Raw genomic sequence first — 21,817 nt, forward strand, 5'->3', positions numbered from 1 at the left:
CCTCCCTTTCTCAAAGCTGAGCTGTATGGGGGAATCAGAGGCTCTCTTATAGTGTTTAAGCCATACGTCTTGTCACAGCCTTCAGTCAAATGCGTAAAGATCCAAATCTTTATTCAGTCCATGGGGTATCATAGAATTAAGGTTAAATATCCACATCGTTTCTCGTCTGGACATTTCTCGCAAGTAGTCCCCGCCTCTCCAGGATCTATTAACTTGCTCTATTCCGCAATATTTTGTTCCCTTAAAGGAACATCCGTGCGTTGTCCTATAGTGTTCTGAAAGGGGATGTTTTTTATTTCCTTTTATAATGTTTGTACAGTGCTCGCTAAGTCTTTCTTTTAGAGCACGTTTGGTTCTTCCCACATAATGTTTGTAACAGGGGCATGTTAATACATATATTACCCCCTTTGTGTCACAGTTGGTGACATCTCTGATCTTGAAAGTTTCCTTGTTAACCATTGATGTAACATCATGTATCCTTTCCACCGGTGTGTTTGACTCACGACATGCTCTGCAGAATCCGCATTTTTTAAAATATCCATCACTTTTCCTGGTTCTGGTCGATTTTATAGTGGGCGCTAATATATTACCCAGATTTTTAGTTTTCCTGAAAATCATTCTGGGGTTCTCTGGTATAATCGAAGTGAGTAAGGGATCCTCCCGCAATAAGTGCCAATACCTTCCCACTATATTTCTAACCTTGGGTGCCTGAGAGGAATATTGCATTATTAAGTTAGGTTGTAGACTAGTTAAATCAGATCGTTTATCGTTTGCTTGTACTAATTTGCTCCTCTCTGTATTGATGGCCCTTTTTCTGGCTTCAGTGACCAATTCCTTGGAGTACCCCTTAGATTCTAATCTTTCCTGTAAAATTTCTGCTTCCTCCTGGAAGTCTGTCAATTTGGAACAGTTCCTCCTCAATCTCAGGAATTGGCCACCTGGAATGTTCATGAGCCATCTAAAATGGTGACAACTGTCAACATTAATAAAGCTATTGGTGTCCACTGGTTTCAAGTATGTTTTCGTTAGTAGGCGACCTTCTTCTTTATAAACAGTCAAATCTAAAAAGTGGATTTGTTGCTGGCTGCACTCACTTGTGAATTTCAGATTATAACTATTATCATTAATCCATGCAAGGAATACATCCAAGCTGGACTTGCTCCCTCGCCATACGAAAAAGGCATCATCTATAAATCTCCTCCAGAGCACCAGGGCGGACCCGGGGCCCCCCGGGCCGTTCAAATGAAATAATTCCCAGTGGGACATATAGAGGCTCGCAAAGGAAGGTGCGAACCGCGTCCCCATTGCCGTCCCGGTGCTCTGGAGGAAGTATTGGCCCTCATAGTTGAAGTAATTATGCTGTAAAATAAAAGATATACTTCTTAAAACAAATTGAATCTGATTTTCCTCCAAATCGTGGGCCTCCTGCATAAAGAATTCGACTGCTTCAATCCCCTTCCCATGGGGGATCACAGTATACAGGGAGCTCACATCGATCGTGCACAGCCAATCTCCATCTTCCCAAGTGTAATCATCAAGTACCCTTAAAAAATGGCCTGTGTCTTTGATATAACTTGGGGTGTTCTGGACCAGCTCTTGCAGATATAAGTCAACATAGTGGGATAGGTTCGAGGTCATGGAGCCGATCCCAGATATGATCGGTCTCCCCGGTGGATCCGTTAGTCCTTTATGTATTTTCGGAAGATGGTAATATACAGGGATTTTGGGGTTTTCCTCATACAAATAATCATACTCATCTTCGTTAATGATCCCTATTGATTTTGCTTCCTCCAACATGGCCTTCAACCTTTTTAGGAACTTATGAGTTGGGTCCATCAGTAATGGTAAATATGTGTCCACATTATGAAGTTGTCGTGTAGCTTCACGGTGATATTGTTCTATATCTTGTAGAACTACACCCCCCCCCTTATCAGCTGGCCTGATAACAATAGTGTTGTCTGTCTGTAGTTTTTTCATTGCTTGCCTTTCTTTATGGGATAAATTATCTGAGAATTGGGTTCTAAGTTTTGTAATATCTTCCAAGACTAAGGTCTCAAAAGCATTCATTGCTTTACTGGCTTCTTGAACTGGGTTGAACTTGGACTTGCATTTCAACCCTGAATGCTTATATACATCTATCTGTTCAGGATTCTCAACTGTTGGTGCATCTTCCTTCTTCATAAAATATTTTTTGAGACATAGCTTCCTCATAAATTTCTTAATGCCTATGAATGCTTCAAATTTATTAAGCTTGCTACCAGGTGCAAACTTTAAGCCCTTTGATAGTATATCATGTTCCATTAAGGAGATGGGCCTATGACTCAAATTAAAAACTCCCCCCTCCCCAATGGGTCTAACAATGTCGGTGGAACTCTCTATTTCTTGTTGTATCTTGGATAGCCCCCTCCCCCTCCTCCCTCTTGGTTTATACCTAATCTTTTTTCTTTGATATATTGCTCTATCCTTTGTTGCTGAAATTTGTCTGGCGGGTTTTTCTTCTGTCTTTGTTGTTTTGTTACACTTCTCGTTTCCCTCTGAAAATTTGGCATCCCCTGAGTGAGTGCTGTACGGTAATCTAAAAAATGAACAGTACAACGAATCTCAATATTCAGTGACACTAATATACAGTTTTGCACTTTTTTGCACAATTTACCCAAATGGGTTTATATGAATATACTCTTTGTTTTTATGGACATTTATACCTGATTTTAATTGCATGCAAGCATAAAATTTACTGATCAACTGATCTAAGTTTAATTAAATTGTGTGTTTTTAGCGCAGTCTGTTTCCAAGTTTATTGTTATAAGAACAGAAGGATCCACAGCGCTAGCGCAAGATGCTAGTGCGATCCAAGTACAGAGTAGCAGACCAGAAGGATTCACAGCACTAGCGCAAGAGGCTAGTGCGATCCAGGAAGACAGATCAGAAGGATCCACAGCGCTAGCGCAAGATGCTAGTGCGATCCAAGTACAGAGTAGCAGACCAGAAGGATCCACAGCACTAGCGCAAGAGGATGGTGCGATCCAGGAAAACAGATCAGAAGGGGCTACCAGTAACAACCGCTATTCCGGTTAGCACCCAGACACACAGAACGATTTCCTGTCGACCACCGCTGGGACAGGACAATCGCAACAGACAAACCAAAACAGATAAGCAATCCTAACTGCACTAGGGAAACCTGCCTAGTGCAGTCCCAGGAATTACTCTAGGCTAATCTTCAAACAAAGAGCAAGGCTGACACTCCAGGCGAGTGTTCCACAGGACTAACTCTTATGACCAGCCACTTACTGTGGGATACATAGCTCTTTATAGAGCAAGCCCACAAAGGATGTGGCTAGGCAATCTGCATGACAAACGTATGCAAATTCCTCAGCAGCAAGCTGCACAACTGACAAAAGGTCTCTCTTCCAGAGACCTGCAGAATGCAGACCTGAACAGTGGTCAAAAGGCTGCCTGCCTGCGCAGGCAGCCACGCGGATCCTCACAGAAACCCTGTGAGTACGGGTGTCCTACCCAACTTATGTACCAGCTTACAAGAACCAACATCAGTGAATAAAGGATGGGCATGGCCATGAAATGAAGGGTCATCTTTGCTTCCCCTACCTTCCACAGTATTGCTCCCCCCCCCCCTCCCTGTGAGTATGCATGGGAGTTCTTGGGCAATTACACTACAGTACACAACACATTGACCCCCATCTCAAGAGTTATCTATTCTTCATTGTATTTATGAAATAGGTTTTTAGTACATGGCAAGGAAAAAAGTCACTCAAAATAAGTTGTCCCTGATGAATTAATATTTGATGCTCACAGGAACAGTTTAGAACACCAGGGCCATAGCGTGCACACACCTATAGCAAGAATTTGTCCAGGTTTGGAGGGTCACTTATGGTCATAAACATTCTCCAGCTTTGAAGAATGTTGGCAAATCAGCCCTTAAATTTTTAATGATGTCTAGGACTCTGTGTTAGCTTTCCATTTCAGAGAAAGAAGGTAAAAGTGATATCTGACCATAGTAAGCACATTTAAATTTTAGAGGAATATGTTATAAATTCATCCTTTTCCAAACTTCTGATGTATTTGCCTCTTTTCTTTTTCAAAATCAGAATACTTCTAATTATTTTTATGCTTCATAACTTTAGGATCCAACCTTCATCCACAATCCAGCAGCCACTCAGTCTCTAAATGCAATGGTGATCAAGACTCAGAACTCGAAGCTGACAACAAAAGTGACAAAGATAGTGATTATGACGAAAATTGTATGGAAATGACTCTTGACAACCTAATGAAAGATTGGTTTAACCCAAGCATAACACAACCTGGGAATGTACAAATTAGATCTTCAGTGACAGCTGTTGAAGGCTTGCCACAAGCGAGAACACAATCTGTACCATCTAATGATGGGTCGTTGATGACATCTAGAAGGAATGAGCCAGTGTCACTTCCAGAGAAACCTCCATCCACTGCACAGACTCAAGAGACAAACTCAAGAAAACTCTTTCATTGCACAACAGCACAATCCAGCACATCCAAAAAAGATATTTTTCAATCACCAATATCTAATTTGCAGCCAGTGCTCTCTCATAAGCTCAACTTTGGAAAGAATGACCCAATGGCTGCTGGTGCAAAACCCACAAACCATATTCGAAGCATTTCTTCGAATGTGCTCAAAACATCTGTAATTTCTGTTAAAGAAGGACCATCAGTTTATAACCCAACTCCACTTACAGCATCAAGCAGACCTCTGGAAAATAATCCATACATTGAGCAATCAAAGCCAGTAACAACCTCAAACACAACAGTTAATTCATTAGTAGAGTGTACGACAACTTCTAAACCAAACCTGGCAATTAGAAATATTGAGCCAATCGGTCCTCTGACAGGCGGTTCATCTAGGCATTCCTCAACACCTTCAACCAGCATCCACTTAGTCTGTCAAAGTAAGGGCAGCCAATACTCAAGACATCAAGAATTTGGCAGCAGTGACAACGATAGTGTTTATGACCACAAGGAAGAGGTAAAAAGAATTGACAACCTAATGGCTGATTGGTTTAGTATAAACACAACACAATCTGCCTATTCACATGTTAGACATTCCGTGACATTTTCTGGGGTTTCACCACCAGGAGCCACAAAATTTGAAGCAAAATCTGCTAACTACAATCCAAGCATTACTGCTCATATGTTAAACACATCTGTAAGTTCTTCAGAAGGCTCATCAGTTTATCATCCACCTCCACTTATGACACCTATCAGTACAACATCTGCACTCTTGAAAGATGATCCATGCATTGCTCCAACAAAGTCTTCAACAGCCCCCAATTTATCCACTGAATATCCACTGCCTTCTCAACCAAAACCAGTCAACGCACCTTGTAAGCCATCAAGCCCTTTTACAACAGTCCCAGCTGTGGTTCCATTCACATCTACATTGTTGTTAAACAGATCAGTGTCTTCTTCTGTGAAAGGTCCATCTAATGCTAAAGCATCCATCAGTCTATTACCTGCTTCACCTAAACCCACAACAGCCTCCAATACAACAGATTCTTCTGAAAAAAAAACTTTTATTCCTCAGCAAAACCAAGTTAGGGAATCTCATAAAACAACAGGGTCAATCGTTTTTTCACCATTAGCTACATCTACTTATTCAAAACCAGCTGACTCAGCTGTATATTGTCAGTTGGGATCTTCAAGTTCACTAAAAACCTTACCTTTGTCTAGCATACTGTCAGCTGCATCCATTCCGACTGGCACATCTTCAAGGAAGCTCCAAGCCAGCGTTGAACCAGTAAAAAGAAGCAGCTCAACCAGTGGCTATCGAAATTCAGCCATTGACAGATATTGTAAAGATTTTCATCCAGTCTCAAAATCAACAGAATCTTCAGCTCTTCAGACTCAACCATGCATGAACATTTCTTCTGTACTACCTAGAGCATGTAAGTAGATGGGACTGGTGATTATGGTGGTGCAGGGTTTTTCAAGCATGCCATAGAGGGCCTCCACACAGATGACTTCATAGAAAAATATATGTAGGCACATCTGCAGTATGTATCATAGAATTCTAGCAAATATATGCCATAAAAAAACAACTTTATTTATAATCATAACAAAAACTGCCTTATAGGTCCCATACATAAAAACTTGTTTTATACTATCAAATACCAATCCAAAATGTATGTAGTGGGGACATTTAGCTACACCACCAACTAAATGTTTCTGTTTGTGGCATTGGGGTATAGCGCAATAAGACAACTGAGAGCCCCCTCACCCACCCACCCCAAAAGCCAGTTCAAGTGATTAGAAACCTACAAAAAGCCAGCTCTATACAATAACATTTGTAAAGCGCTTTTCCCCCATAGGACTCAAAGCACATAAATATGTCTCCGATCAATACAAAGTTGAAGCGTGAACTTTCTTACAGTGGATAGTCAAGTGTTCATAAATTACAGACTAAACAGGTGGCTTTTCAGTTTAGACTTAATGGTCCATATGCATCTCCTAGGAGATATTTTTATCATCTGTTTAAATAACTTTTCAGCACTCTGCAATTGAAAAAGTGCTAAAAAGTAAGTTAAAAGTATTTTTTTATTTGCTGGTGGCTTAAAAGGCTATTGATAAGATGCGTAAATTCACCTAAGAGAAAACTTAGGAGAAAAAATTAATTGCATCGGGCCCTATTAAGTCTCCAGGGATAGAAATGTCCTGATTGTGTGTGACAAGGGGTTCCATGGGGTCGGGACTGAAGGCTTTGATTTCAAAGGTTTTGAGGCAGACTCTGGGGGTACCCAAATTATTAGGTCCTGTTGATGTTTTGATGTCACCTATAATGTTGCTTTAAAAGTGTGACAGTAGTATACTGTATTTGTAGTGAGCTTAGACAGTTTGCTGCTAGACATTGTCTGCCAAAGTCCTAAGGGCACTACCTGCGCAACCTCCCCCTAGCCACCTACCTGTAGCAGAGAAGCAGCACAGGTCAGTGTTTTAGCAGGGCACTAACCTGCTGCAACATAAGCTACAGGGGTAGTTCCTCCATTTCATTGTATGGACTGCTGGAAGCCTTTCTATATTCAGTCAAGTGATGTGATAAATATTGCAAACCTATGCAACTGATTATTTGTTTCCTTTCAAACTTAGCAACACAGGAGAAATCACCAGAAATTTGTCTCACTAATGCTTGGAAGTACTGCAAGCTGGAAGGTAAGTGATCATTCATTGACAGTAAAGAGACTGGTGACATTTCTTACTTTTGATTGAGAGTGCCACCTAAATTTAGCCAATTTATGCAAGATTTGTTTCCCCTATAAAATTTGCAAATGTGAATTGTAAGATCACTATAAGGGCCTGAGCCCACTAACGTAGTTGTGTTCACAGTTCAATGTTAGGGCCTAAACAAACTAGCACGCTTCTGTCCACTTTTCAGCAACACATCAATGATACTGACTGATGCGCCTTGCTCAAAAGTGTACAGAATTACGGTAGTGTGTACAGGTTGCAGATGCTGAAAAGCGTACAGAGTAATGCTAGTGTGTTCAGGTTACAGATGCTGAAATGCAGACAGAAGCACCCTAGTGTGTTCAGGTTACAGATGCTCAGAAGTGGACACAACTGCGTTAGTTGGCTCAGGCCCTAAGAAATGTTTTTAAGTTGTTTTTTTTTGGGGGGGGGGGGGGAGGGGGGAGATTGGAAACTAAGGGGTTGGGGTGCTCCTTTACGTTCTGTGAGTGTAATACCTTTAAATACTCAATATTGCTCACTAAAAATGTTTTTGCTTCTCAGTGTGTAAAAAATTGTGTAACCCTTCCTACACCCTCCCCACTGTGTTAATGAAAGCCATGTGTACCTCTTGACATCCTACCCCACCTGCAATAACAAACCATTTCTCACTGCTAATTTGTTTAACGCTCTTTTTTTTCCCAATACACACATTGCGGAGGGTGTGGGAAATGTAAATGCTTTATTACACACCAGAATGTAAATAACCAGACAGAGGTGGATGTGAGATTTTGCAAAGTTATGCAGCTGCAGTGCTGGCCACAAAGAGCTAATCTCTCAGCAGCAAAGAGGGGGTAAGCAGGGTCAGTTCAGTGTTTGCACTGGAAGACTAGCTAGTGTTCTCTTTCAGCTTACCTCTCCCAGCTGCTCCTTCATTACATCAAGCGGGTGGAGATGGAATAGGGTAGAGGGGTTTAACCAGCTCACAGATAGTGGTTTAGTTTAACCTGAGGTAACACGCATCGTGCTAATAGAGGAACGGGTGGTGCTGCCTGGGCATTAGGACTGGCTAAATGACCAACCTTTCAGGTATCAGGCCCATGGTGTCTTAATAAGTATACAGGAATGAAAACTGGTGGGAATACTAAATAGCTGATGCAGAACTGGCTACGTATCTGAATGCTGCTGGAGCAGTGAAGGTAAACCCTAGTCTAGTGATTTTCTTCATTAATTTTAATTTAGAACGTTTTTTTAAAGGAAACATCCGAGGATTTAAAAAAAAAAGAGCTCTTACTTGGGGCTCCCTCCAGCCCCTGGCAGCCGTCCTGTGCCATTGCCGCAGCTCCGCTTCCAGCCAGTGGCCTGGGGGCCCCTCTGGTGCAGATGCTGACCTGGTCGAGTTCCACCTCAGCACCTACTGCTGGCGATCACACTCACGTAGTCTAGAGCATTCCGCGCAGGCGCAGTACTTCTGCGCAGAGCGCTCCAGACCACGCGAGTGCAGTCACTAGCTCGCGCAGGCACAGTAGATGCCAACCTGGTGAGGTTGGCAACTCCAAGGGAGGGGATCCCAGGACACCGGAGCTGCGGCAAGGGAGATAACGGCTGCCAGGGACTGAAGGAAGCTCCGGGTATGTAGATCTGGGTTTTTTTTTTATTTCCTCTGACATTTCTAGTTCTTCCCCTAGTCTGCATGTCCTCACATTAAATTGCTGACCACTTTACCTCTGTTGCATCCTGTGACATAAGTAAGAGTTTGTGTCTTTCTCTGCTCATAGATAAGTGCCCCAACATGCACTACTACCTACCGTACCGCTGGCAGGTGTTCAGTAGAGGAAACTGGGAGGACCTTCCGAATATGGAAGCTATTGAGAAGGCTTACAGTGATCCAAAGGTGGACAGGTAAATGCTTCGTTATTAGAGAATTTTGATTACCTTGTTTGAAAAAAACAAAATTCTGGACCCATATGTGGCTTTTTCCAAAACTCTTTTGGATCAGCTCATTGGGAGTATCTTTGTGGGCTGCTCTTTTACTAAGAAGAGGAAGGTAGGTGGCACCCTTGAAGTACTCAGGCATTCGATTATATGACAGCAAATAATACTGAGGTTCCTTCAGACCTCGCCAATAAAAGTTATATATCTATACACATATACAAATTATAGATAGTGGAAAGGTCCTACCTTGTGTAGTAGCCACTCAAATTTGTATAAAAAAGATACTTTTATTGGGCACTTTAAAATGAATGCGGTTTACACTGCAAAACGCGTTGTCAATGTATGATATTATACTAGATCGGGCTCCCGGTGTCCTCCCGCTCCTTTCTTCTGTCCTCCCAAATCCCTTCCGCTCTTTTACTACACTTATTTGGGCATTCCAGGTTGGGTGGGGGTTAAATCCTGACCAGGCCCCCCACCATGCTCAAGGAATAAGCAAAAGCATGTCAAGAGAGGGAAGGGGAGCGAGAGATTTTACTGGCCTTCTCTCTCAGCAGCTATGTACTGTATGCAGAGATTATACCATTTTCAGACAAAAAAACCCCCCAGGATCTTATGAGAATATTGACATATAATAATAGTCTATCGGAGGTCAGTCTCACCTTACTGAAAGCTACATGGTCACATTTCTGTGACTGGAAACACTGTCTACCTCATTTAAATGTTAAAGCTTTGGCAAAAATGTTCTTTTCTAGATTAGGATATTATGGGGTATTATTATTATTTAGTATTTATATAGCGCCGACATCTTCCGCAGCGCTGTACAGAGCATATTGTCTTGTCACTTAACTGTCCCAAGACAGTTCTGTACAGCGCTGCAGAAGATTTCAGCCCTACTATGGGGTAGGGCTGAAACTTTGGTCAGACTTTTACTACTGTCTGTGTTACCATCAAGGATTTATTTTTTTGATCCTAGCCAACAGACACAACTGGGAGTTAGAGACATTTTCATCAATGGCAACATAGACCAAACTCCCAACAGATGCAAAATACATTTCATGCTAGCCCTTAATAACCCAGCGAAATGTGATGTGAGTGCACAATTTACCATGAGGTGTCTCTTCCACAAGGTACAAAGGCAGTGAATTCACCACCTGTCAGCTGCTCACATCCACCAGCCAGATGCTTGCTATTGCTTGGCAAAGGTGGTAAACAGGCACCCTTCTCCCCAAAATATAGCTGCATGAATGATCCTCAGATAGCACCTGTAATGAAGATGGTACCGACAAAAAGTGCTGTGTGCAAAATTGATGAAACCACTAATAGTCAGTTATATACAAAAATATTTTGCAATGCCTTAGTGGTGACTGATAGCCTATAATAACTTTGGACTCACTTAGGATCCACTTCTACTTCATGCCATCATACGTCACCTGTGATAATGTGAATCTGCATTCAAATCCTTTCTGCTGTGCTAATGCTGGCAATGGGGATTTGGAAGCAATGTACTGCAGAATTCTGCAGACTTACCGTAATTTTTTTTTACCCACACGTGAATCTGAAGTAGCTTATTGATTTCAGTGGGCTGTCATTTCAGATCCGAATTTGCATGCAGGAAAACAGAGTGAATCATACTGAAAGTGGAAATGGGGCCCTACTGGGAAGGACAGAGAGGGATTGAAAAGACAATGTAGATTGCAGAGGAGATATGATATGTACATTTTCAGCAGTTATTTCCTTTTTTGATAGTGCAAAAAAATGCATCTTTTTTAATATTTAAGCATTCATCATTGGTGGGGATGCAGCAACAAAGTGTAACTTTTATTCTGTCTTTGAAATGTAGCTACAAGTCAGTCTGCTTTCAAACAATGACCTCTGATGCCAAGCCTGTCCGAAGGCTCTCCACCCCATCATCTGTCACCAAACCCCCTGACTATGTACTGACCACTGAGTGGATCTGGTGGAGAGGTGGATGTGGCTCCTGGTCCAAGTATGGAGACTCTGTAAGTGAAACTTTAATTACAGAGTTCGTTTTATTGGTGAATGCACTGCATTTTTACACTTTAAATTAATGCATATCATTGCACTGCCTATAGCTTTGAATATGGCAGTTCACACTATGTGCATTCTAATGCATAGTGTAGTATTGATGTACTATGTGCATTTTTATTGCACACCCACCGACACTGCACATATTTTAATGAAATTAACTGTAGATTTTTATGTCTAAAAATAACCACAGAGTGAGTACTGAAATTCACAGTAAATAAATGCTTCAATTCACCTTATAATATAAGGGTACTTTTGCACATATGTAGTTACCTGTTTATTCTACAAAGTGCATCAAAACAATAAATTAGAAATCCTACCTAAGATGTCCAGATACTGTAGGTAGATGTGTTCACATGGCCTAAAATCCGTTCAAATCATCCTTATAGTTGGATACGCACAAGTATATCTGAAGGTGGGGGTTGGGTACTCACAGTCTATAATCAGCATGTTGGAATCCCCTCCTTGACTAGCAGAAACCCTGCCCCCTGTGTTCTATAGGTAGACAGCACATTTAATAACTACTGTATTGTTTACAACTGCCAACATGGATTTGAGAGACACTATCAAACCTATCTATCTGAGCATCCTGGACAAAGGGTCCAGTTAGTCAATGGAGGAGACAAATTTTTATGTGCACTGGCAACGCGTTTTGTGGGAGCAAGCCCACATAATACAGATAAACTTCTGCGGAGCATAGATATATATTGTGTCTTATGAAATGGCTACTAACCTGGATGCTCGCTTCCATTTGTTGTAGGAGCACGACAGTAAACAGAAGTACAATATATGCTCTGATCTGGGGGACAATACGTGTAATGAGTAACTCTACCCTCCAGAGCAAAAGCATAAAAAGGGACAGCGCGCATAATATAGCAGATACCTAAATGCTATACAATCTTAGGAGGAATCTTTAGAGCAGAATAGTGTACAAAGTAACAATAAAAACCTATTATTTATAAAATCTGATAAAATATTAATAGACAATTAACTACAAGACTAGGCACACTGTAACTGGAGACATGACCTGAGTGTGCTTGTTAGGCTTCACAGGAAATACTGTTGACTTTACCACTGGGGTGAGAACTTCCCAGAGCACATGTAACGAATGTGGAATCGTCTCTGTGGTCAGCGCACCAGACGTGCGCTGACGCGGCGGATTTCCTCCACAAGCGTATAATAGAGGACACCCAGGCTAGGTGCTATGCACCCACAGAGGGCAATTCCCACCGGCAGATGGCGCTGTGGAGTGCAGGCGAACACAGCCGCTGCACAGCCACAGATGCCAAATGGGAATTGTACAGATCCAGGACAAGGTACAATCAGGCAGGGCTGGATAGCCCACAGGGAACACAGCAAAGGGACAGAACCAATGTGTGCCCACCAAACTAGTCGCCACCCAGCAACGGCGAACACACAACGGCGGAAACGAAGTAGGAAACGCAATCGCAAGAATGGCGATTGCCAATAGCAACACAAGACTGAGCAGGACAGAGCACCAGGGTAGCAAAGGCACAGCAAATCATACAAAGAGAAAGATAAGGAAAATAACAAACGCTAGCTGAACGCGAACACTGCACTCATTCGCAACAGTGCACGCGTTCGTGCGCGGTCTCCGCGTGTTACGCACAACAGAGACAAGCACGCCTAACTAACCAAAGACAGACAAACACGAAACAGAGAACGCGAGCGCTTGCTTAACGGTTACCTCACTGAGCCTACAGCAAGCGTTCGTATCAGACAAGACAGACAAACGTGAAACAGGAACTAGGCAGAAAGGATCCACCGCTCTTCCGTCAGAGCAAGTGTGATCCAAGCAGAAACACAGATCAGAAAGATCCACAGCCGCTACCGCTAGCGGTTAGTGCGATCCAGGAAGACAGATCAGAAGGATCCACAGCACCAGCTCCAGAGACTAGTGCGATCCAGGAAGACAGATCAGAAGGATCCACAGCACTAGCTCAAGGCGAGTGCGATCCAGGTAGACAGAACAGAAGGATCCACAGCACTAGCGCAAGGCGAGTGTGATCCAGGGAAGACAGATCAGAAGGGGCTACCTGTAACAACCACTGTTCTGGTTAGCACCCAGACACACAGAACGACTTCCTATCGACCACCGCTGGGACAGGACAGTCGCAACAGACAAAAACAGATAAGCAATCCTAACGGCACTAAAGAAACTGCCTAGTGCAGTCCCCAGAATTAGTCTAAGATAACTTCAGCAAGAAGTAGCATGGCTGACACTCTCTAGGAGTGTTTACTACAAACCCTGAAGGAATGACCAGCAAAGGACTGTGGGTAATTCCAACCTTTATACTGCCAGTCATCACAGGAGGCAGGTAGGGCATTTGCATAACGAATGTATGCAAATTCCTCAGCAGCAAGCTGCAATACTGACAAAAAGTCTCTCTTAAAGAGACCTGCAGAATGCAGACCTGAACAGTGGTCAAAAAGCTGCCTGTCTGCACAGGCAGCTGAGCAGATTCTCACAGCACAGAGTCCAAGTGACCACGAAACTTCACCCTAAGGCCCACTGGGGCCGAAAGGACTTAGCTGCCTAGTGCCCACCAGGTTGCGCTCCAGGTAGCCCTAACAGTGGTTCAGAGAACAGCAACACTGGAGAAAGCGAGGTACAGAATCAGCAGACAATATCGTGTTTGACACAGTTCCGAGGTCAGGGCAGGCAGAGTTCAATCGTAATGAGGAAACAAGCAGAGGGTCGAGGCAGGCAGAGTACAATCATGAACGGTGAACAGGCAAAGGGTCGAGGCAGGCAGAGCTCAAACGTAGCCAGGAAACAAGCCTAGGTCAGATAACAGGTAATCAATCAGAGAAATCGCTGGCAGAGTCACAGGAACAACTGCGTGCGAGCTGTATGGACAGACAGCACTGATGTGCTAGCAGAGCAGGTTTAAATAGGCCGCGTGGCGCCAAGTTTAGGACGCTGCGCATGTGTACAAACGTCCGCATCAAGATGCGCATGCGTAACCCCGTCAGCGTGAGGTTGCGCACTAACATTCGCATAGGCCCAATTTAGCGCAGACACGCATGCGTGTACTTCAGTACGCGTCACCCCGGAAACAAACATGTCGGCCCCTTCTGCGCACATACGTGCGTTCAGGAATCTGACGGGGCCTATCATGCATCAGAGACCGGCGAGTATGACAGTGCTGAATCAGCACATTAAGGTCATGTCTCCAGTTACAGTGTACCTAGTCTTGTAGTTAATTGTCTATTAATATTTTATTAGATTGTATAAATAATAGCTTTTGATTGTTACCTTGTGCACTATTCTGCTCTTAAAGGGAACCTTAACTGAACAAAACAAAAAGAGTTTCACTTACCTGGGGCTTGGACCAGCCCCCTACAGTGGTCCTGTGCCGTGCCAAACAGATCCTCCGGTCCCCCGCCGCAGATAAGCTTTGTTTCTGCAGACTGATCAGTTGGCAGGCCACTGCGCCTGCGTGGCCCTGTCCACAGGTATCCTTGTAAGCTTTCACGTCGACAAGCACGTCCTGCGCAGACACAGTAAGAGGCTTGGTTTGGTATGCCGTGGGCACAGGGCGGCTGCAGGAGGCTGGTAGAAGTCCCAGGTAAGTGAAACTCTTTTTGCTTTGTATAGTTAAGGTTCCCTTTAAGATTGCTCCTAAGATTGTATCGCATTTATGTATCTGCTAGATTATGCTCGTTGCCCTTTTTATGCTTTTGCTCTGGAGGCAGTTATTCATTACATGTACAGTATGTCCCCCAGATCAGCGCACATGTTGTACTACTTTCTACTTTCGTGCTCCTACAACAAATGCAAGTAAGCAGACATGACAGTAGCCATTTGATACGACATGATATAAACCTATGTTCCACAAGTTTATCTGTATTATGTATAATTACAGTATCCCTTATATGCATTTACATTGTTACATTTAAATTTGGATTTTAGCGTTGTATAATGTAAGAGTTCTTAGTGCTTCTCATTCACAAAACCTGTTGCCAGTGCAAATAAAATGTGTTTCCTCCATTGATTGTATCGTATTAAGATGTAAGCCACTTCTATCTTTTTTTCTTTTTATTTGGTTTTAACTTAGTTTTATCCCATCCTGGGTGCCTCTTCCCCCTTGTTATGACAATAGCTGTACATGTGCCCACAAATACAATTATACTTTAGAATGACAAAGTAAGGAAGGGATAGTTACCCATACTTAATTTCCTTTCTTGTTGGTCTCTGGACCTTCGATCACAAAACCTTTCTGCACAGGTTTGGAGCATACACTAAATGCAATGGGAGGTATGTCACAGGCCTATGATGCAATCTCCCCCTTCTGGTACTGGAGTGACCACGTGATCATATGACCTATGCTTTGGCACTCCAAGCATGAAAATGACTATATTTTATTTCAGCATTCAATCAGAGAAGCAAGGTAAATGTTTTTATTTTCCTTGCCCAAGGTTGTACTATAGTGTGAGTTAATACTGTCTGTCCTTCTCATCCCAGAAAGTTAGAATGCTTGCAATTCATCTTATACAATGTGCTGTGTGGAACCAGGCCTTGAATCTTTTTGACTGTCTCCTCTCCTATAGAATACACGGAATTTGAACTCTGCTATTTCAATGTCAGATCTGGAGAACATCTACCTCTCTGACCCCACTGGAATAATCCCTATTACTGAAGGAAACAAGAAGTACATTGTAAATTTCCAAGGTATGTCTTTGCTTTTTCTTTCTTTTTTTTCAGCTCTAGTGTGACACTAAAGTGATCAATCATTTGATAAAAACAAAAAAAAGCCTGTTGCATGTAAAGTTATGCATCTTGGTTGCACCAATGGTCTAGTACCATACAAAATAAACTGGATCCAGTTGAGGGACATCAAACTTGGGGGATGATTCATTAAACACTGGTAATATTACCGTGCACGCACATCACACAACAATATTACTGTTACTTTTGTGCATAAATACAGCGAGATACGCTAGTAGCGTGACCCACGGTACTCTAGTAGCATGCCCACTACTATGGTAACACGCACCTCACTGTACTAGTGGTCGCGCTGCTGGAGTACAGCAGGTCACACTACTAGCGTATCTAATGGTACTTCTGCACGAAAGTAACAGTAATATTGGCGTGCACTGTGTGTGCACGGTAATATTACCAATGTTTAATGAATCAACCCCCTGGAGAGGAACTTAGGAGTGATCATTGACAACAAGTTTAAAAATCGTACACCATGCTAAGCAGCTGTAGCTAAAGCAAACACAATTTTTTTATGCATTAAAAGAGAAATAAAAACTCAGGATGGTAGCATAATACTGCCACTGTTAGGCTACTGTATCTTGTAAGGCCATATCTGGAATATGGAATTCAGTTCTGGGCACCACATTAAAGAAGGGACATTGCAGTCTTAGAGCAGCCAGGTGTAGAGATAAGCAACCAAATTGATTAGGGGAATAGAAGGTCTGACTTTCCAGGAAAGTTTAGATAAACGGGGCTTATTTAGTCAGGAAAAAAGATGCCTTAGAGGAGATCTAATTAGCATGTATAAATATATCTGAGGGTAATATGAAAGCTTGGCTAATGCCTTTTTGTCCCTAGGCTTGTGCAAAGGACTAGGGGACATGATGTGCAGCTGTAGGACATTTTTTTGCCATATATTTAGGAAAGGGTTCTTTAAAATAAGAGAAATTAAAATGTGGAATGTATTACCACAGGAAGTAGTTATGGCAAATTCTATATATGCCTTTAAAGGGTGCTTAGATGCTTTCTTTGCATTAAAAGACATCCATGGCTATAATTTCTAGGTAATTTTCGGCAGTGTTGATCTAGGCATTGCCATCTGTATTCGGGAAGGAATTTTGTTCCCTTTTAAAGAAAATCTGTAATGAAAAAAAACCTGCTGGGGGATATTTAGCTAGGGACGGGGAAGCCTCTGCATCCTAACGAGGTTTCCCCCGTTCTCTGGTGTCCTGGCAATCCAGCGCTGTAGCCGCCCAAAAAGCATTGAGGTAAGGCTCTCCGTTTGGGTTAAGGCGGAAAAAGCCGAACCTGATCGTATCCGCTCTACTGAGCAGGCAAGAGTCCTTTAACAAGGAGACTTTTAGAGGAGCCAGCACTGGATTCCCCCAAGCTACAGAGGACAGGGAAGCCTCATTGGGACCCTGAGGCTTCCCCCTCCTGAGTTAAGTATCCCACAGAGGGTTTTTTTTTCATTACAGGGTCTCTTTAAGGCTGATTGGTCCAAACCTTGAAATGGTTTTTCGCCTTCCTCTGGCTCAACTGAGATTAGTGAGGGTGTAGGCTAGTGTTGTACCATATTTTCTGGTTGACGTGTGTCTTTTTTCAACCTAACTAACTATGTAACTATGTATGTAACTGTACAGGGGTGGGTGGCCCATGACACCAGGGGAAACAGGTTCATCAGGCGCTATGGGCCCTGGAGCGGCATCCCGGCTGCCTGAGAGGTTGTTGTACAGTAAGGTCTCTTTCAGATAGTGGCTAAAAGCAGAACACTTAACTGCTTGTCAGCCACTCTGTTTAAGGGCTGGTTCACACGGGCGTCTGCTGAGCTTTTGCTTGGCACTGCGTTCAAACGCCAGCGTTCAAACGCCAGCGTTTAAACGCCAGCGTTTAAAAGCTAGCTTTTGAAGGCTTTTGTAAAGCGTTCAAGGCAAGCAGTTCTGGTCTCTGATATTGTTTCCTCGCGTTTACTGCCTCTGAAAGCAGCATGTTGCTTTTGAGACTAGACGCAACGCTGGGATCTACTGCCAGGCTTTCATGAAAGCCTGCAAAAGCCAGCTCTAAACGCTCCCATTCACTTGCATGGGATGGCAGTAGATCCCAAAAAACGCTGCGTCTGAAACGCTGCGTTAAACGCCACAAAAACGCCCGTCTGAACCAGCCCTTAGTGCAGGGCTCTTGCAGCCAGCTGCAAGTGTCCAGCGCATGTGGCATGTGACATCTCTACATGGGCATCTAACGGGCAGCAGCCAGCCCTGGAAGCTACATGCTAAGTTTTTTTACCGGGCAGTAGTAACTGCTCCGTGTGTCAACCACTGGCCCGCTTGTGGTTACTAATGCTTACATTCAGTTGCATCATTTTGCAACCAGAAGGAGCGTAAACCTGGCAACTAAAAGGCTAAATGGTGCATTTCTTGTGCCATTTAGCCGTTCATCTTAAAGAGCCTTGAAGAGAGGGCTGTTCATGGAAGTTGTACATAAAAGGAGAAGGTAGACATTGTTGGGGGAGGATTGATCAACACAAAACAGTTGGCAAGGAGGGTGAAAAAGAGAAATCTCGCTTTAACACAGTCCTTTGAAATAATGCCAGTAGCCTGGTAGTCCTGCTGATTTCTTTGACTGTAGTAGTGTCTAATTCACATACATGAAACAAGAATTCCATGCAGATATTCTAGTCAGACTTCTGCCAGAGCACCTGATCTGCATGCTTGTTCAGGGTCTATAGCTAAAAGTATTAAAGTGGATCCGAGATGAACTAGGTATTACTAGCCAGAGATTTCAGAGGCAGAGGGGAGGAGGGAGGAGGAGGGGGGATTAGTTTTCTTTGCTTAAGATGCAGATAAGATTGCCTCTGTGTAATGTTTACAAACAACATGGCTGCTGTCATTGTATCACAGGAAGAAATATTCTTATTCTATTAAAGCTGTTTGCAGCTAGATTTGCTGTGTAAACTATCTAAACTTTAGCTAAGATATATAGACAAGTTACTTGTTATAGTTAGTTTTTCATCTCGGATCCGCTTTAAGCTAAATACTCATCATCAACCGATAGAGTAAGATCGAGCAACATCTCCCTGACGAGGAGCACTCCACAATGCGCCCAAATTTCCTGCTACCAGTAGGACTGCTAGACAACTGGTATTGTTCAAAAAGGAAATAAATATAGCAGCCACCAAATCCCTCTCAGTTCAGGTGTCCTTTAAATACATTTTTAAGCACATGATATTTTCTTATACAGAGATGAAGCAGAGGGAAGCTTTCTCGCTGACAGAAGTGAGGCTGCGCCGGAGGCCCAGATTTCTGGATTTTGAGAATGTGAAAATGCTGAAAGGAAGGTAAAATACTGCATATCCAGAAACATTCTCTAATGACCACCTGTGTGATTTGAATGGGACAATAGGAGAAGGATGCTGATACTTGTGGCATACATCTCACACATTTTCTCTCATGTTTTTACAGCACAAAATTCGGGACAGCCAGTTCCCCTTTAAGGACAGAGTTGTATCCACCCCAGTGGGAAATGCTGGCCATGAAGGATGTTGGATATAAGGTAACTAGGATGAGGAGGATCTTTCCACCTTACTGCATTAAAAATGTACCCTTTACACCAGGGCTGTGGATTAGGTCCAAAAAACTTTATACACTTTATAAACTTTATAAAAACTCCGACTCCTCTAATTTGCATCTAGCAATCTTGTTTATTGAAAGTATGTAACATAAATGGCATTTGATGATTGCCAAAGCTTAGGAATTTTAAAGCTATTTTAAGAATGCATCTTGAGATGTAATATTGCATACATATGCTCGTATATCTACAGTATTCTCTAAGTTTCACATAACTTGGGAATATATCTGGGCGAGTTTCCGATCTCCAATTTCTGGTGATAGCTAGTTTTGCTGGTACTAGGATGTGCATTACTATATATCTAGATTGGCTGTGAATTTTGATTATATAAGGATTGACCAGCATAGTCTCCATATCGAAAAGGGAGATTAACATTGATAAGGGCTTGTTCACACTAAGGGGTTTTTTTAAGCGCACTTGGAGCTGAGGAGGAGTTAATGACTGCACTGCATATAGTATTGCAGCCATTAACCCTGCCTGTCCCTTAAGTGCAGCCAATAACTTCTTCAGGTCCCCAAGTACAGCCATTATCCACCCCCCCCTCCATGGTAAGCACTGCAGCGAGGTATCTTTCCCTCTGCCCCTTCCCTTGTTAGTTGTTGTGGCCAGGACTTTGAGACCTGTGCTTTCTTGGCATTTCCCTTACCAAGTGGTAAGTGACACTTTTTTGATAAATGGCTGTAAATGTGAATGTCACTAATGGTACACACATTACTCCGGGAGCTCAGTATTGCCTGTGACTTGTGTATACATCGACACCTTACTTTTATTAAGTGAGTCAGACCTAAATTTGTAGACTCATACTCGAGTATATACGGTATTTCATTTTTGTGGACTAAGCACTGTTATCACTGTATATACAAGTTACTTATTATGACTTATCTGAGAAATGGAACCTTTTGTCATATTTTTTCTTTTAATTACAGTTTAAATTTATTAGGAGTCAGAGTCTGTACATTTTTTGACAACTCCGACTCCAGGTACCCAGAAATTGCTATGACTCCACAGTCCTGCTTTATACATTAAAAAGACCATATAACATGATGACCACATTATCAATTTATGAAAGCAGCTACCCTTTTTGCTGGAAAGACCTGCTTCCTGTACCCCATTTCTCTGAATGCTCATGTGCAGGAGGTTCCGTTTTTGCTCTTGTGTGTGGCAACTCTTCCTCTGCTGCATAGAAAAGAAATGGCTATTATCGCCGATGGAACCCATTATCTTATCTATGCAGTCACCAGTGATCCAGGCATCCAACATCCAGGTGCACTTCTGAATTTATGTTTCTAGTGACCTTCATTGGTTAAGCACCCAAATGTACTGTTCTGTTGCCCATACATCAGACGATGTATGGGTAGATCGACCAAGAAATAGATCTCTCTCTGATCAAATCTGATCGGAGAGAGATCTGTTACCTGCCTATACACCGCAAACCGATTCTTGAAAGCATGAAACTCTTGGGAATAGGCCGTGTGACACCACATCCGCTGTCTTGATGCTGTTCTTACTAATGTAAAATATGCCCTGTGCAGTATACTTTACCTGTTGGTGTCCACCGCTGGCTCCACCCTACATCCTCCATCCATACAAGTGCCCCACGTGGTTGCCAGTGTAATGTGGGTGCGTGTGTGTGCTTAGAGGACAGAGTGCGACACAGCGTGAGACACCGACAGGTAATGTATGCTGCACGGGGCATCGGGGGAGGGGGCACATTTTACATCAGTGGGGATAGCGTCGGGTGTACTGTTGTGTTCCTCATTCGCCATGAAACTGCACACGGCGTCCACCGCACACCTGATCGAGCATGTCGGCCCTACATCTTGCAGCATGTCCAATTGATACATGCAACCAATCTCAGCCCAAATTGGTCACATCGTCAATCCGGCATGCTCTTGGTGGCTCCAATATTTATTCGATTCGATCGGCCTCCAAGTCGCTTGATGTATGGCCACCTTTAGGCCTTGTTCACATTGCGTTCCAATCGCGTTACCGTTTGCGATGTGCATTTTTAACATTTTTTTTTTCAATTCACTGCGTTTGGGTGGGCGGGCGTGTTTTTTTGTGTGCGTTTTTTTTTTTTGGGGGGGGGGGGGGGGGGGCATTTTTTTGTTCTTTAGCTATATTTGTGAAGAATTTAAAGAGCCCTTGCACCAAATAATGCACGTTAACATTATTTAAGATTAAATGTGTGTAATTTATAGCATATATAAGGGGAGTCTTACCTGCAATGCTTTGTGGGTTGTAGAGAGGACTATAGCCATGGAGGATGAGTTG

At 42.9% G+C, this 21,817-nt stretch overlaps 1 protein-coding gene across 2 annotated transcripts in view; it reads left to right on the plus strand.

Moving 5' to 3' along the window:
* The window catches only part of LOC137564046 (zinc finger CCCH-type antiviral protein 1-like), a 78,044-nt gene that overhangs the window by 38,503 nt on the left and 17,724 nt on the right, over positions 1 to 21,817 (plus strand). For both annotated transcript variants that reach the window (XM_068277345.1, XM_068277344.1), the window contains 7 exons: positions 4,140 to 5,933; positions 7,132 to 7,194; positions 8,988 to 9,111; positions 10,988 to 11,147; positions 15,769 to 15,889; positions 19,157 to 19,253; positions 19,378 to 19,468. In XM_068277345.1, the coding sequence (XP_068133446.1) occupies positions 4,140 to 5,933; positions 7,132 to 7,194; positions 8,988 to 9,111; positions 10,988 to 11,147; positions 15,769 to 15,889; positions 19,157 to 19,253; positions 19,378 to 19,468 (2,450 nt within the window). The remainder of the gene's footprint in view (positions 1 to 4,139; positions 5,934 to 7,131; positions 7,195 to 8,987; positions 9,112 to 10,987; positions 11,148 to 15,768; positions 15,890 to 19,156; positions 19,254 to 19,377; positions 19,469 to 21,817) is intronic.

The sequence above is a fragment of the Hyperolius riggenbachi genome, chromosome 3, assembly GCF_040937935.1.
Source record: "Hyperolius riggenbachi isolate aHypRig1 chromosome 3, aHypRig1.pri, whole genome shotgun sequence".
NCBI lineage: Eukaryota > Metazoa > Chordata > Amphibia > Anura > Hyperoliidae > Hyperolius > Hyperolius riggenbachi.